Source organism: Panthera onca, chromosome X, assembly GCF_046562875.1.
Source record: "Panthera onca isolate mPanOnc1 chromosome X, mPanOnc1 haplotype 2, whole genome shotgun sequence".
In the NCBI taxonomy this organism is placed as follows: domain Eukaryota; kingdom Metazoa; phylum Chordata; class Mammalia; order Carnivora; family Felidae; genus Panthera; species Panthera onca.
In genome coordinates this window covers 34,851,423-34,864,177 of record NC_138357.1, presented here as the reverse complement: position 1 = coordinate 34,864,177, position 12,755 = coordinate 34,851,423, and the positions used below count along the sequence as shown (strand labels likewise).

The window sequence follows — 12,755 nt, the reverse complement described above, 5'->3', positions numbered from 1 at the left end:
GCAAAACTGTGAATAATAACTTAGGACTACATAATTCAGCCTTTTGAAAACCGCAGCTGAAGACTACTCTCACCAGCCAAAACCAGAAGTAAGGATAATCCAGGCACTCCTCATTCAGAGGTAAAATAAAAAACAACCATCAATCGCTTTGATAATCTGTCAATTATGGTAGTTTTGAATTACTCTGTTGGACAGAAGCTGAGAAAGTCAAGGATTTACAGACGTGAGCTGGAGAACCAAAGGCTATGGTCAGAATCAATTTAAACCTCTTTCTCAACGGGACACAAAATATGGGGGTTACAAGCTCAAAATCTTGTGGCTCACATCATAACGCAAAGACTTTCCAGGAGATCTGAATCAGAAATGTCTCAGGGTTAAATTAAAATGCAAGTTGCTGATTTAAAGGTAAATGACACCACTTTCCCATAACAGGAGGCAGCTGAAAGTAACTGTGCTCTCCTCTTCCTCCCCTCAAAGAAAAATCTGCAGCGTGAGCTCATACAGCAATCATTCCAGACACACGGCAGATGAAATTCACATTCTTCTGCAGCTTCTTCCAATTTCCAGCGTTCACTGGAAATGATATTAGCTTGAAGGGAACAGAGTGGCACATATATTCAGTTTTATCAAAAATTAAAAAGGCAAGAGGGTAAATTCAGAATACTGAAGCCACGCAGGGAAAAATCCAATAGAGCTAAGACGACTGGAAAAATGTATCCCGGAACACCTGGATGGCTCAGTTGGTCAAGTGCCTGACTCCTGATTTCGGCTCAAGTCATGATCTTACGATTCGTGAGATCAAGCCCCAAGTCGGGCTCCGTGCTGACAGCACCCGAGCCTGCCTGGGATTCTCTCTCTCTGCCCCTCCCCTGCTCACACGCTCGTGCTCTCGCTGTATTTCAAAATAAATAAATAAACTTAAAAAAAAGAAAAAATGTACCCTACATACTTCTTTCAAACTATACCTAAGGCACCTTCATTCAACAATATCTATTCATCAAATACTATTTGCTAAACCAGGTTCTAAGTGCTGAATTTAGATTGTCTCATGGAGAAGCTGGTATTTGAGCAGTGTTGTCAGAGCTGAAAGTATGGGCCATGCCAATATATAAGAAAGGCAAAAAAGAAGGAACTTAAGGAAAAAAAGAAGGAACAATAAATGTAAAAAGGCTCGTAAGCAAAACATGCCTGACTTGTACTAAAGAACAGTAAGAAATTCAGTGTCACTAGAAGAAAGCGGGCAAGCAGGAGACTAAACTGGGGGGAGGGGTACAACTTAGGCCTTTACTCGGAGAGGTGTGGGCAGGAACCAAAAACTTATAAACAGAGGTATGACATGATCTGACTTCTATTTTGACAGGACCTTTGCTGCTACGGTGAGAATAGGCTATTATCCAAATGAAAGATAATCAAATTTGGAGAAAACGTCCTTTAAATTAATACTATTGCTTCCTGCAAAAAGTATCCAATACTGGAGAGTTCTATATTAAAAAATCCATTGAAATTTGATAGCCGCCCAGAAGAAATAAACCCAAACACAAAAAACTGACCCACTCACCAATAGGTACTCTACAAAATACTCTGCGGGGATTGGAGACCTGAGAAGATTTCCCAGGTTTTTAATTATAGAATCGCACTATAGTTGGCCACCACATTCTTGTGGAACGGTGTCACGGGAAATACTCCAATGACAGGTAATACCCACAAATTGATTACGTGATTTACCATTATCAATTAGCCATCTTAATGCTATCTATCCACTGTTACTGATTTCAAGAATTTAAATAAAAGCATGATATTTTTATAGTGTCTAGTAAAATACAATCTGTAGTAGCTTTAAAATATTCTATTTAATAACTAAAAATACTAGAATAATTCTAAAAATCCTAAATATTCTTAAAATTTTATCTATCCCAAAACCATCTCATGTAATATAATTTAGAACATAGGGCCAAAACTAAATGACAAAAAAAGAAAAAGAAATTACACAGCCACGGAATCTCAAAGTATAATATCTATAAAATCTTTAGAAATATTAAATACCTAGGGGCACCTGGGTGGCTCAGTCAGTTAACCGTCCAATTCTTGACTTCAGCTCAGGTCATGATCTCAAGGTCCATGAGTTCGAGCCTCACCTCAGGCTCTGCGCTGACAGCGTGGAGCCTGTCTGGGATTCTCTCTGTCTCCCTCTCTCTCTGCCCCTCCCTCACTCACTACACTCTCTCTTTCTCTCTCCCTCAAAATAAATACACTTAAAAGAAATATTAACAGTGTCTGGGTCAAGCTAAATATTGGTCCCCTTTTTACTATGAATTTGTTAAATCACATCTAGAATCTTCTGTTCATTTGTGAGTATAATGTTAAAAGGGACCTTAATAAAGGGAAACGTTTTCAGGATAAAAATAGCTAAAAATAGTGAGGCCCCTGGGTGGCTCAGTCGGTTAAGTGTCCCACTTCGGCTCAGGTCATGATCTCACGGTTAGTGGGTTTGAGCCCCACATCGGGCTCTGTGCTGACAGCTCAGAGACTGGAGCCTGTTTCAGATTCTGTGTCTCCCTCTCTCTCTGCCCCTCCCTTGCTCATGCTCGGTCTCTCAACAATATATAAATGTTACAAAAAAAAATTTTAAATAGCTAAAAATAAAAAGTAATGAAGAACAGAAATACAGAAAATATAGAAAGGAGTAAAAGTAATAAAGATGTTTAAACTACAGAAAACTAGGCCTTAGAGTTTGGTGAAATGGGAGAGTAAACACATGACAGATTACAAATACTTGAAGGGAAGAAAAGTTGTCATTATCTATACTTTTTCACATGGTAGTCCCAGGACCAATGGATAAAAGTGATAGGGGGCGTGTATTTTAGTTCAAAATAATAAAAGATAACAAATAGGAGTTTTGCAAAAGAGAATAAAGGATGCCTCGGTGACACACACACACAAGATTTATCCACCACTGAAAACGTACAAGTAGATGTGTTGGGGATTCCTATGCTAGCAAGTGGTTAAAATTCTATGGTTCTGAAACATAACAGGACTAAGTTCAAGGCAGTCTCCTTGTGTTATAATTGCACATGCAGGTATTCATTACTGGATAAAAGAAATAAAAGGATGATGTTCCCGAAACGTCTGTTCATAACATTCTATTTGCACATTAATTTGCCACTGAAGAATCATGGATAAGTTCCTCAAAAAAACTTTTGGCCCTCCACACATAATAAAGTCATACTTAAGAATACTTTCGTTTTTTTTAACGTTTATTTATTTTGAGAGAGAGAAAGAGAGAGGGCAAGACAGAGTACGAGGGGGGGGGAGGGCCAGAGAGAGAGAGAGGGAGAGAGAGAATCCCAAGCAGTCTCCGTGCTGTCAGCGCAGAGCCTGAAGTGGGGCTCAACCCCACAAACGGTGAGATCATGACCCGAGCCAAAATCAAGAGTCAGACGCTTAACCAGCTGAGCCACCAAGGCACCCCGATACTTAAGAATACTTTTAAAATGTCCGTATATCAGGAAAGCATTACTCCAGACAGAACAAAAAATAGAAATAAACAGCAAGCTGTACTGTGTGAGGTGGAAGCATTGGCGAGAAAGAAATGCCTTTCAAAGTCCTTCTAGACGGACTAAGAATCAAACTGACATGAGACAAATTAACAGGAGAAAATGAAATCCCGTTTCTTAAGTACGGAGAATCCATACCAACATGAAATTCCCAAGACAGGCAAGAAGAGGCTTATGTGACATCCTGAGCTAAGGAGAGGGGTAAGAGTCTGGGGATACAAAGGAGGAAGAGCATTATTAGCAGGAAGGTGAGAGGACATGTTTGGAAAACAAAGTGTGCTGGATTATTCAAATAACTTTCTTAGGCAAAGAGGAACCTCTGTTAATAGTGCCTATCCTGGTACAGGCTCTCCTTTCCACTGTAAATTTAGACAGTTGAGGTGGGGGACTAAAGAACTTTTCCTAAATCTGTTGGATGGATTGCTTTTAACTCAAAATAATCATGCCAAAGTGCCCATCCTGGCCTGCCCTTGGCCCCTCCGGAAAGTAACAGAAAGATGAGAAAACGGGCCAATGTTTTGAGGAGATCATTAGGTTTCTGTCAAAGTTCAATGTCCTTTAATACCTAAAATGTCCTGTACAAGGTAATTACTTTATTCCTTTATTTCTACAATCAGTTGTACACAATGGCCTCTTTCTATCTTGGTCCCAAAAGTGTTGTAAAATCACAAGAGAATATAGAAACGCGAGAGTTATTTTGTTCATTCTACTTTGCAGGCATTACACTCTCTTCCTTTATTCCCTTTCTCTGAGGCTTTCATAGCAGCCCCGGTCGAAGACCTTTACTGCCCCCAAAATGCACAGACAAATGCTTACTGGTTTGAAAAGCATTTCTCAAAGCTTATAAGCGAACCTTCTGACCTCACTAGGACTGAGAAACAGCCAGGCTCTTAATGTGGCTGTGAGCTAAAATCAGACATAAGCAATGGGATCTCAAAATTTTACTACGGTGAACACAGACACATACCAAGTTATTCTTTTTTTAAAAAATTACACTGAAATTCCATAAAAAGCAATCTTCCAAAATACATGTTATGCATATTACACACAATATATTATTATACACGATCAATACAACGGTTTTACTCACCAATTCCATTAAGTCTTTTAACTTCCCAATTTCTTCTGGAATGGATACCAGTTTATTATTACTGACGACCAAAACTTTAAGGGGAAGGTCAAATAGGTATTTTGGCAATGTTGACAAAAGATTTCGACTGAAAAGAATAAGAGAGTCTCATTATGAGATATGTCTGAAATTTCTGCTCTGTTGAAAAAGAACAAATCACCTCAAAAGTAAATAAAAAGTTTCACCAAATAAAAACTATCATTTAATGAGTGCTTACTCTGTATCATACCAAAAGCCTTAAATGTAGTATCTCCTTTACTACTCACATCAACCCCGTAAGGCAGGTTAGCAGTACTGTCTCTATTATACAAATAAGAAAACAAAGGTTACAACTGTGTTAAGTGACCTGCCCAGTCACAAGAGACTGCAAAGCCTGTGTTGTCACCTATGATACTGTCTTACATGCCACCAGGTCTCAAAACCCAGAATCATTCTTCTGCGCTAGAAAATGCCAGAACCTTGTTCTCTGGTCTCATTTCACCGCATTCAATACCTCCATACCTTTATCTAAGGAAAAGTCCCAAGGATAAGTTTGCACCTGCCACCACGTTAAAACGTTTATAAAAGAATGACTGGGGCTACATGTTCAAAAACATGTAGTAACCCTGATCCATTCCCTTTTCTTATGAGTTTATGGTATAAGGGCCCACCCACACCTTTATCTCGGATCAAAGCTGACAGAACATTCCTATCTCTGTGGATATAGCACAACTAACATTAGCAACAACTAACCTAAATATAGCAACAACTCGCATTTATTGAGTACATACTACATGCCGGGCCACGGTCGGAGTACCTCCCATGAGTTAACTTCGCTAACCCTCACAACAACCTGCTTTAGGAAGAGAGAGAATATCACGATGCCCATTTTACAGATGAAGAATCAGTCAAAAAGAGATTAAGCAAACTGCTCCAAGTCACACAGCTGGTAAATAGGAGAGCCAGGATTCAAATCTGGGCAGTAAGGCTCTGGGGTCCTTCCCCTCAACGTACGTACGGTGGGTCAAATTCACATACCAATGCAGACCCAAATGATCCCTGCTATAGATTCAATTTTTGTGTTCCCCACAAAATTATAATGTTGAAACCTAATCCCTCATGTAATGGTCTCTGGAAGTAGGGCCTTTGGGAGGTGATCGGGTCATACGGGTGGAGCCCCCATGAACGGGTTTAGTGCCCTTATAAAAAAAATACCTCAGAGAGCTCCCTTGCTCCCTCTGCCAAGTGGGGACAACTAGACGACGGCCGTTTATGAAATCAGGAAGCAGGTCCTCACCAGACACCAAATCTGCCGGTGCCTTGACCTTACACTTCCCGCCTCCAGAAATGTGAAAAATAAGTTTCTGTTGTTTACAAGGCACCCAGTACATGGCATCCCGTCATAGCAGCCCAAACAGACTAAGACAATCCCCCTACTAAAAAAATATAAAGTATACCATTACGTTTACACACTAACAAGTATTCATAAAAATAAGCTATTATTTTTCCTGTTTTTCAAAGTGGCAGTGATAGACCTGTACCTAGCATTGTGTGGAACATACACAGCAACAAAAACCCAGTGGCAGCCCAAGGAAGAACATCAGGACCTCTCCCTCCCCATGTTATGCCTGCAGAGGACATCCAGAAATACTAGATTGGCTTTAATCACAAGGAACAGACTTAAAAAAATAGACAATGCCCCTAGACCAGCAATCCTGGCCAGGCTGCTGGAATGTCAAATATGCCAGGAGGTTGTTACAATTCTTGACACTTTCAGGATCAAATAGAATCCTTGGGAAGGTGCCCTTGTGGAGCACACAAGGATCTTCCTACAGAATTCTTCTAAAAAAGGGAAGAGCACACAGGAAGAGAGCTGAAAAAGCATCTTACAAGTTTCTCAAGGCATTTTCACCAAAATAAAAAAGTAAGTGAGGAAAATAACAGCACATACAAACTCATTCTAACCTTCCCCAGACCAAAAAAAGTTAAAAATTGGTCTATTTTGGGGGGGGGGGGGGGGAGCACCTGGCTGGCTCAGTGGGTAGAGCACGCAATTCTTGATCTCAGGGTTGTGAGTTCAAGCCCCACGCTGGGCCTAGAGCTTATTTAAAAAAAAAAAAAAAAAGCCTATTTTCCTCCTTTAAGAAGGTTCATTGAGTTAGCAGTCAGCTTTCTCCAGAGTCGAATTTCTTTATACACAGCTAATAAGTCATTAATCTTCACTTTTTTGCCATGTTTTAGAGACAAAAGAAATCAGAAACAAGGACTAATGTTATTTCAATCAAGTTTGTTCAAAACTGTTTGTGACTACACATAAAAATCGGGAGGTGACTTTTAGAGATCAAAACAGCAAAGAATCAGAGAAAGTTTTAGTGAAACTATTTTAAGATTGCCATACATTTCTATTCAAATAGAAATTCAATTTTTGACAAGTTACTTTTTTCCATAAAAGAGCAAACTGAAACAAAAACAGAGACAAAACTTAAACTAAGGCCTTACTTGCCTCAAACCTCTCCCCCAAGCCAGGCCAAGGAGATATTAGAGAATTAGAAAAGAGCAACCCAAATGACTACATCTATGAAAGGAATTTCCTCTCACACATTTTCAAGTATAAAGTTTCAGCTAAAATAGTAAGTACTGCTAGATGATGTCACTGAGGGAGACATACAGAAGGATTAGTACATCGCAGCAAGGAAGGAGCATTATTATTTATATGTATTAGTATTTCCCACTTCCCCATATGGGAATTTAGACAGGTCATTTTGTTAAGGAGAGGGAAGAAATGACCCTTACAACTAAAAAAAAAGGAACGCAAGAAAATGATTCTACTTTTTTTGAAGGTTTGATTTTTTTAATAATGTCTACACCCAACATGGGGCTCAAGCCCACAACCCCGAGATCAAGAGTCACACATGTCACAAAGGCGCCCCGAAAATGATCTTAAGCATAAGACACAATATACCAGTTTCCATTCAATGTCACTCATTTGACAGGACAATCTTTTTCTTATACTTATCGAATGGTGACTGGTATAAATAGAGGGTAACAGCTAAGAAAGAGAGTTCTACAGTCATACTGCTTTGATCTGAATCTTGGCTCTACCACTTGCTGTGTGTGTGTGTGTGTGTGTGTGTGTGTGTGTGTGTGTGTGTCTATACACACACACACACACACACACACACACACACACACACACATATGACTTTGGGCATACAGTTTCCCTCTGCACTTCAGTTTCTCATCCGTAATGCAGGGATAATAATAGTACCTTTCTCAAAATGCTGCTGAGGAGATGATGTAACATGGATAACATATTTGTAATGTCTGGCACACGGTAAGCATTATTAACATCAACTGTTATCTACTTCCTAACATTCCAACGCTCCCATCGCAATCCATCCATCCTTAAAGCGGCAACAAGAACTCACAAGAGTGTGAAAAACAGAGCTCAAGAACTGTTTCTTCACAATGGCTCACTTTAAGGGGCATCTGGGTGGCTCAGTCAGTTAAGTGCCCAACTCTTGGTTTCGGCTCAGGTCACGATCTCATGGTTCGTGAGTTCAGGCGCCTCATCGGGCTTTGAGCTTGGGATTCTGTCCCCCTCTCTCTCTGCCCCTCCCCTGCTCGTGCTTGCTCTCTCTCTCTCTCAAAATAAAGAATAAACTTAAAAAATAATAATAATAACGTTTCACTCTGAGGATGCATATGAATAAATCTGTAGTGTGGTGCTATGGTTTCAGAAAAATACTTCTGCTCTAAAGCCTTGCTACCCAAAGTGATAAGGACCAGCAGGCATTGGCATTACCAGGGGGCTCGCTAGATATGCAGATAATCAGATGTTTTAATCCCCAGGTGGCTCCTGTGCAGGTTAAAGGTTGAGAAGCACTACTCTCAAGAACAAGACCAAAAACCTATAAAGTAATGTGAACACGTAACAAATATAAGTAAGACACTGCTGAAATAAATATGGGTTACACAGCCAAACCAAACACAATCCTTTGTTACTGGAAAGGATTAGAACCGTAATAAAAAACAAAATCTACAAAAACAAAAAGGTTTCCTTACCTAATGTTAAGGTATGTTAACATCTGCAGGTTTTTAATAGCTTCAGGAATGGTTTTGATGCAATTATGATATAAATTTAATGTTTCAAGAGGTGCAAATAACCAAACATCAGAAGGAATTTCTGTAAAACGATTTCTCGAAAGATCTGGAAAAAAAAGTAATATTTGAGTATCAAACATAAACCTGTATCTATTAACAATTAACAGAATTATTTTCATACTTGCTGAATCACTTAGAATCTAAGCAACTATTTAAAATATCATAAAATATGGGGCTCTTGGCTGGCTCAGTCGGTACAGCATGCGACTCTTGATCTCAAGATTGTGAGTTCAAGCCCCAGTTGGGTGTAGAGCTCACATACATACATACGTACATACATACAATATTATAAAATATTATCCAAAAAGGCAAAAAAAAAAAAAGCCATGTAGAAACATACTCATTTAAAGCTTATTGAGTAACAAATTGTACTTGATATGCTTTGATAGCTTTAAAATTTATCTTTTAAAATTCCAATGAAGAATTCTCTCCGATCCTTTCAAAAACACAAAACGTCCTCCGCTGATCCCACATCCTCCTCCACCTCTTCCTCCTTCACAGCCAAACTTACATAAATCTACAACACATCTAAATTTCTTACTTACCATGCATTTCTCAACCCACTGTAATTTTGTTTCTATTCCACTTTCATGCTCATCAAGGTCACCAACAGCCTCCATATCACTAATGACTCAACCACCTGGAAACGTTTCCCTTCTCTTGGCTTAGAAGCCTACATTTCTGCATCACTTCTTATCATCTCTCTGGCTACTTATTAGTCTCTTGCTAGATTTTCCCCTGTCTGTATTGTAAACGTCGATGTTCCTAAGAGCTGTGACAAGATATTCTCTCCATCTTAAGATATACACTTTAGCGGATGATTCCACCCAGTCCCAGGGCCAAAATAATCTTTATATGCCGACAAGTTTCAAATTAAAGCTCTGTCTCAACACCTATGTTCTGATCGTCAGAATTTCTCTTGATAACTCTCAAGCACCTCAAATTCTACAAAATCTGTACAGATTCTGTAAAAATCCGAAGTGAAGATCTTCTTCCTCACATCTGTTTCTCTTATCTCAGGTAATGTCACCAACATCCTCCTGTTGAGTTGCACAAGCCAGACACCTGGTGTTCATTCTTGATTCCTTCCTCTCCTAAATTATTCCACATACACACAAATATACTTCCATTCATTTCAATTTTCACAAAAATAAAATCATGGAATTATTATAACCATTACACCTCCTTTAAAGGTTTGTTAAATGGCATTTTGAAAAAAACTTAGGACATCATGTGGCAGGTTGAAAAAAATACCCTAAAAGCGTCTCTTAAGTGAAGCACTACTGACCTTTTAGGGGGCATGACGATTTGTTGTGTGAGGCTATCCTGGGTGTTATAGGATATTTAGCAGCATCTCTGGCATCTATCCATAAGATGCCATTAATACCATCTGATCATGGCAGCCAAAAAATGTCCCCTGGGGTTCAAACCCCCCTACCCGTGTTGAGAACCACTGCTACCTCATCAGAGAAGTTCACTTTGCTTACATTAATTCATTATACTTATTTGGTTAAAAACATAAGAATATTATTTATCTGTGTCAGGGAGAACATCGATAGTGTACCTTCACCCACCATGTATCATTTAGCATGTGATCTGCCCTCATGAGAAGAACAGCCTCCTATCAATGCTCAACTTCCTCACTCTGAAGAATGAGACCCATTTACTTAGCAATACAGTAGATTCCTATTTGGAATATTAATATACATGTATTAATATATGTTTGTGTGTGTATAAACACGTACTCACCTAATGTAAAATTTTATAATAGGCAAAAGAAAACATTAGTTATGATTATTTGAGGATTAATTTGGAAACTTCTTCCTACAACCGTAAGATTCTGAATGACTAAATAAAAGGATAGACAGAATTACTAGAAACCAAAATCTGAACTTGAAACAGAAGTTTCTCAATATCCTGGCTTACTTCCTCTGGATACCCAAGCATCATGGAGGACAAATGAATTCATTATTTCTTTAGTTTAGGATGTTTCTTTTACATTTAGGGTTCTACCTCTTGCTCTTGTAACTTCAGAATCCCAGGAGTTGAAAATTACTGTTTACAATTAATTTTAAATCCTAAAAACAAACTTTGCCTAGTTCATTATTCTGTGTGAGTATTATATACCCATAAATAATACAGTGGTCCTAGAGATAGATGATGGAAGCTTCAATTAAGATTGCAAGAATAAGGATAAGAAAATTAGGTAGAATTTGAAATATATCTTGGCATTAGTACTTAACAGGGATTGGGCAAGTGATTGTCTATGTGGGATACATAAGAGGCAAGAATCAAGGATGGCATATCCAGGACTCTGGCCTAAGCAACTAAAAATGATGCTACTTAATAAAAGACGTGGGGGTAGAACAGGATTTTTGGTTTTCTGCTGGTGGAAGTTTTATTTTGTTTTTTGATGCAGAGGTTAGAATCGAAGATTCTATTTCATATTTGTATAATGTGAGATATCTGAAAGATCCAATGGAGGAGTTAGTCAGATGATTATAGATCTCAGAAATGAGGTCTGGGATGGATATATAAAACTGAAAGTGGTGGGAACGTGGTCAGTACTATAAAATCATAGAAATGGAAGACATCACCAAACATCAGAGTATTGAGTTGGAAAAAGCTCAAGAATGGGCCATCAGGATAGCCAATATTTACAGGCTGAGTAGAGGGGGGAAAAGCAAGCAGAGAAGACTAAAAATAATGGTCAAGAGAAAGAGTGCTCTAAAAAGTGCCAGGAAAAAAATATCAAAATTACTATTTGTTCAGCTACAAGGTAAAAGCTATCATAATCCTATTCTTGATTTGTTTTATCAGCAGACAAGCTAACCGTTGGTCTGATGCGTAACTGTAGCCCCAAACATAAGAGAAAATGAGTGTACACTTATTTCCTGACAATATAAAAAAGCCAAAATATCAGTATTAATAAAAACAATGATTTTAATAAAATAATTTAAATACTATGAACACATTATTTTAATAAGTTACATATTATTGCGTGAGGCTTTATGTTCTTTCCCCTCTAAAAAAAAAAAGATTATTTAGTTAAATTACCAAGTAATATTAAGAGTTCCCTTAGGGAATTTAATTAAATTTGCAATAATAACCTATTTTCTGGATGAGCTAATATACTTGCTTAGTAAACACCACTTAAAATTACAATTAATTATTCTAATTTAATTGAGTGAAATCAAATAAAGCATAATAAACTCAAAATTAAAACTCAAGCCATTATCAAGCCCTTAATTAAGAATATCTTGTTCTAGGGTTTTTCAGATTTTAAATCTCTATAAACATCCTTTCTAGGAATTCGGTAAACAGAATAACAATGTCAAAAGAAAAAAATACAACCAAGGAAAGAAAGATAGGGAATAACACAAAACAATCTGTATCTCAATTTCTTGAAATATCACACACTAACAGCAGCTCACATTTTCCTTCAAAAAAGTACAAATGGACTTTTAGATAGATACAATGGATAAAATTCTAACTTCTAAATTTTTCATCTTGCGACGTACAATGAAAACATAAAGGAATTTTTACAACATTCAAAATCATTTAATTAACACGTACAGTTGGGCACCTAGACTAACATGACTGGTAACGAACATACTCAAGAAACACATGCAGAATTGGTATCGTGTTTAATACGGTTCCATCCAAAGACGAGAAAACAAACTGTTAATTTATTCCTTATGGGGACGTTCATCTCACAACAGCCTTAAAGCCTGCCCTCTTTGGGGGTAAACGGGACTTGGGAAAAGATAATTATAAAGATGTTCGTGCTTTCCCCCCCACCCCCCCCACACAAAAGAAAACTAAAATTCGTTCCGTATCTTCCTGAAGTGAGTTGAATGGTGGCCCTCCAAGACACCAGGCCCTAATTGCTGTGAACGCTTACGCGGTAACATTGTGCAGATATAATT

At 38.2% G+C, this 12,755-nt stretch overlaps 1 protein-coding gene across 3 annotated transcripts in view; it reads right to left on the bottom strand.

The window, feature by feature from the left end:
* Nucleotides 1-12,755, bottom strand: part of LRCH2 (leucine rich repeats and calponin homology domain containing 2) — a 99,898-nt gene that overhangs the window by 59,655 nt on the left and 27,488 nt on the right. For all 3 annotated transcript variants that reach the window (XM_081793518.1, XM_081793520.1, XM_081793519.1), the window contains exons 2-3: nucleotides 8,728-8,872; nucleotides 4,645-4,771 (exon numbers count right to left, since the gene is read on the bottom strand). In XM_081793518.1, coding sequence (XP_081649644.1) covers nucleotides 4,645-4,771; nucleotides 8,728-8,872 — 272 coding nt within the window. The remainder of the gene's footprint in view (nucleotides 1-4,644; nucleotides 4,772-8,727; nucleotides 8,873-12,755) is intronic.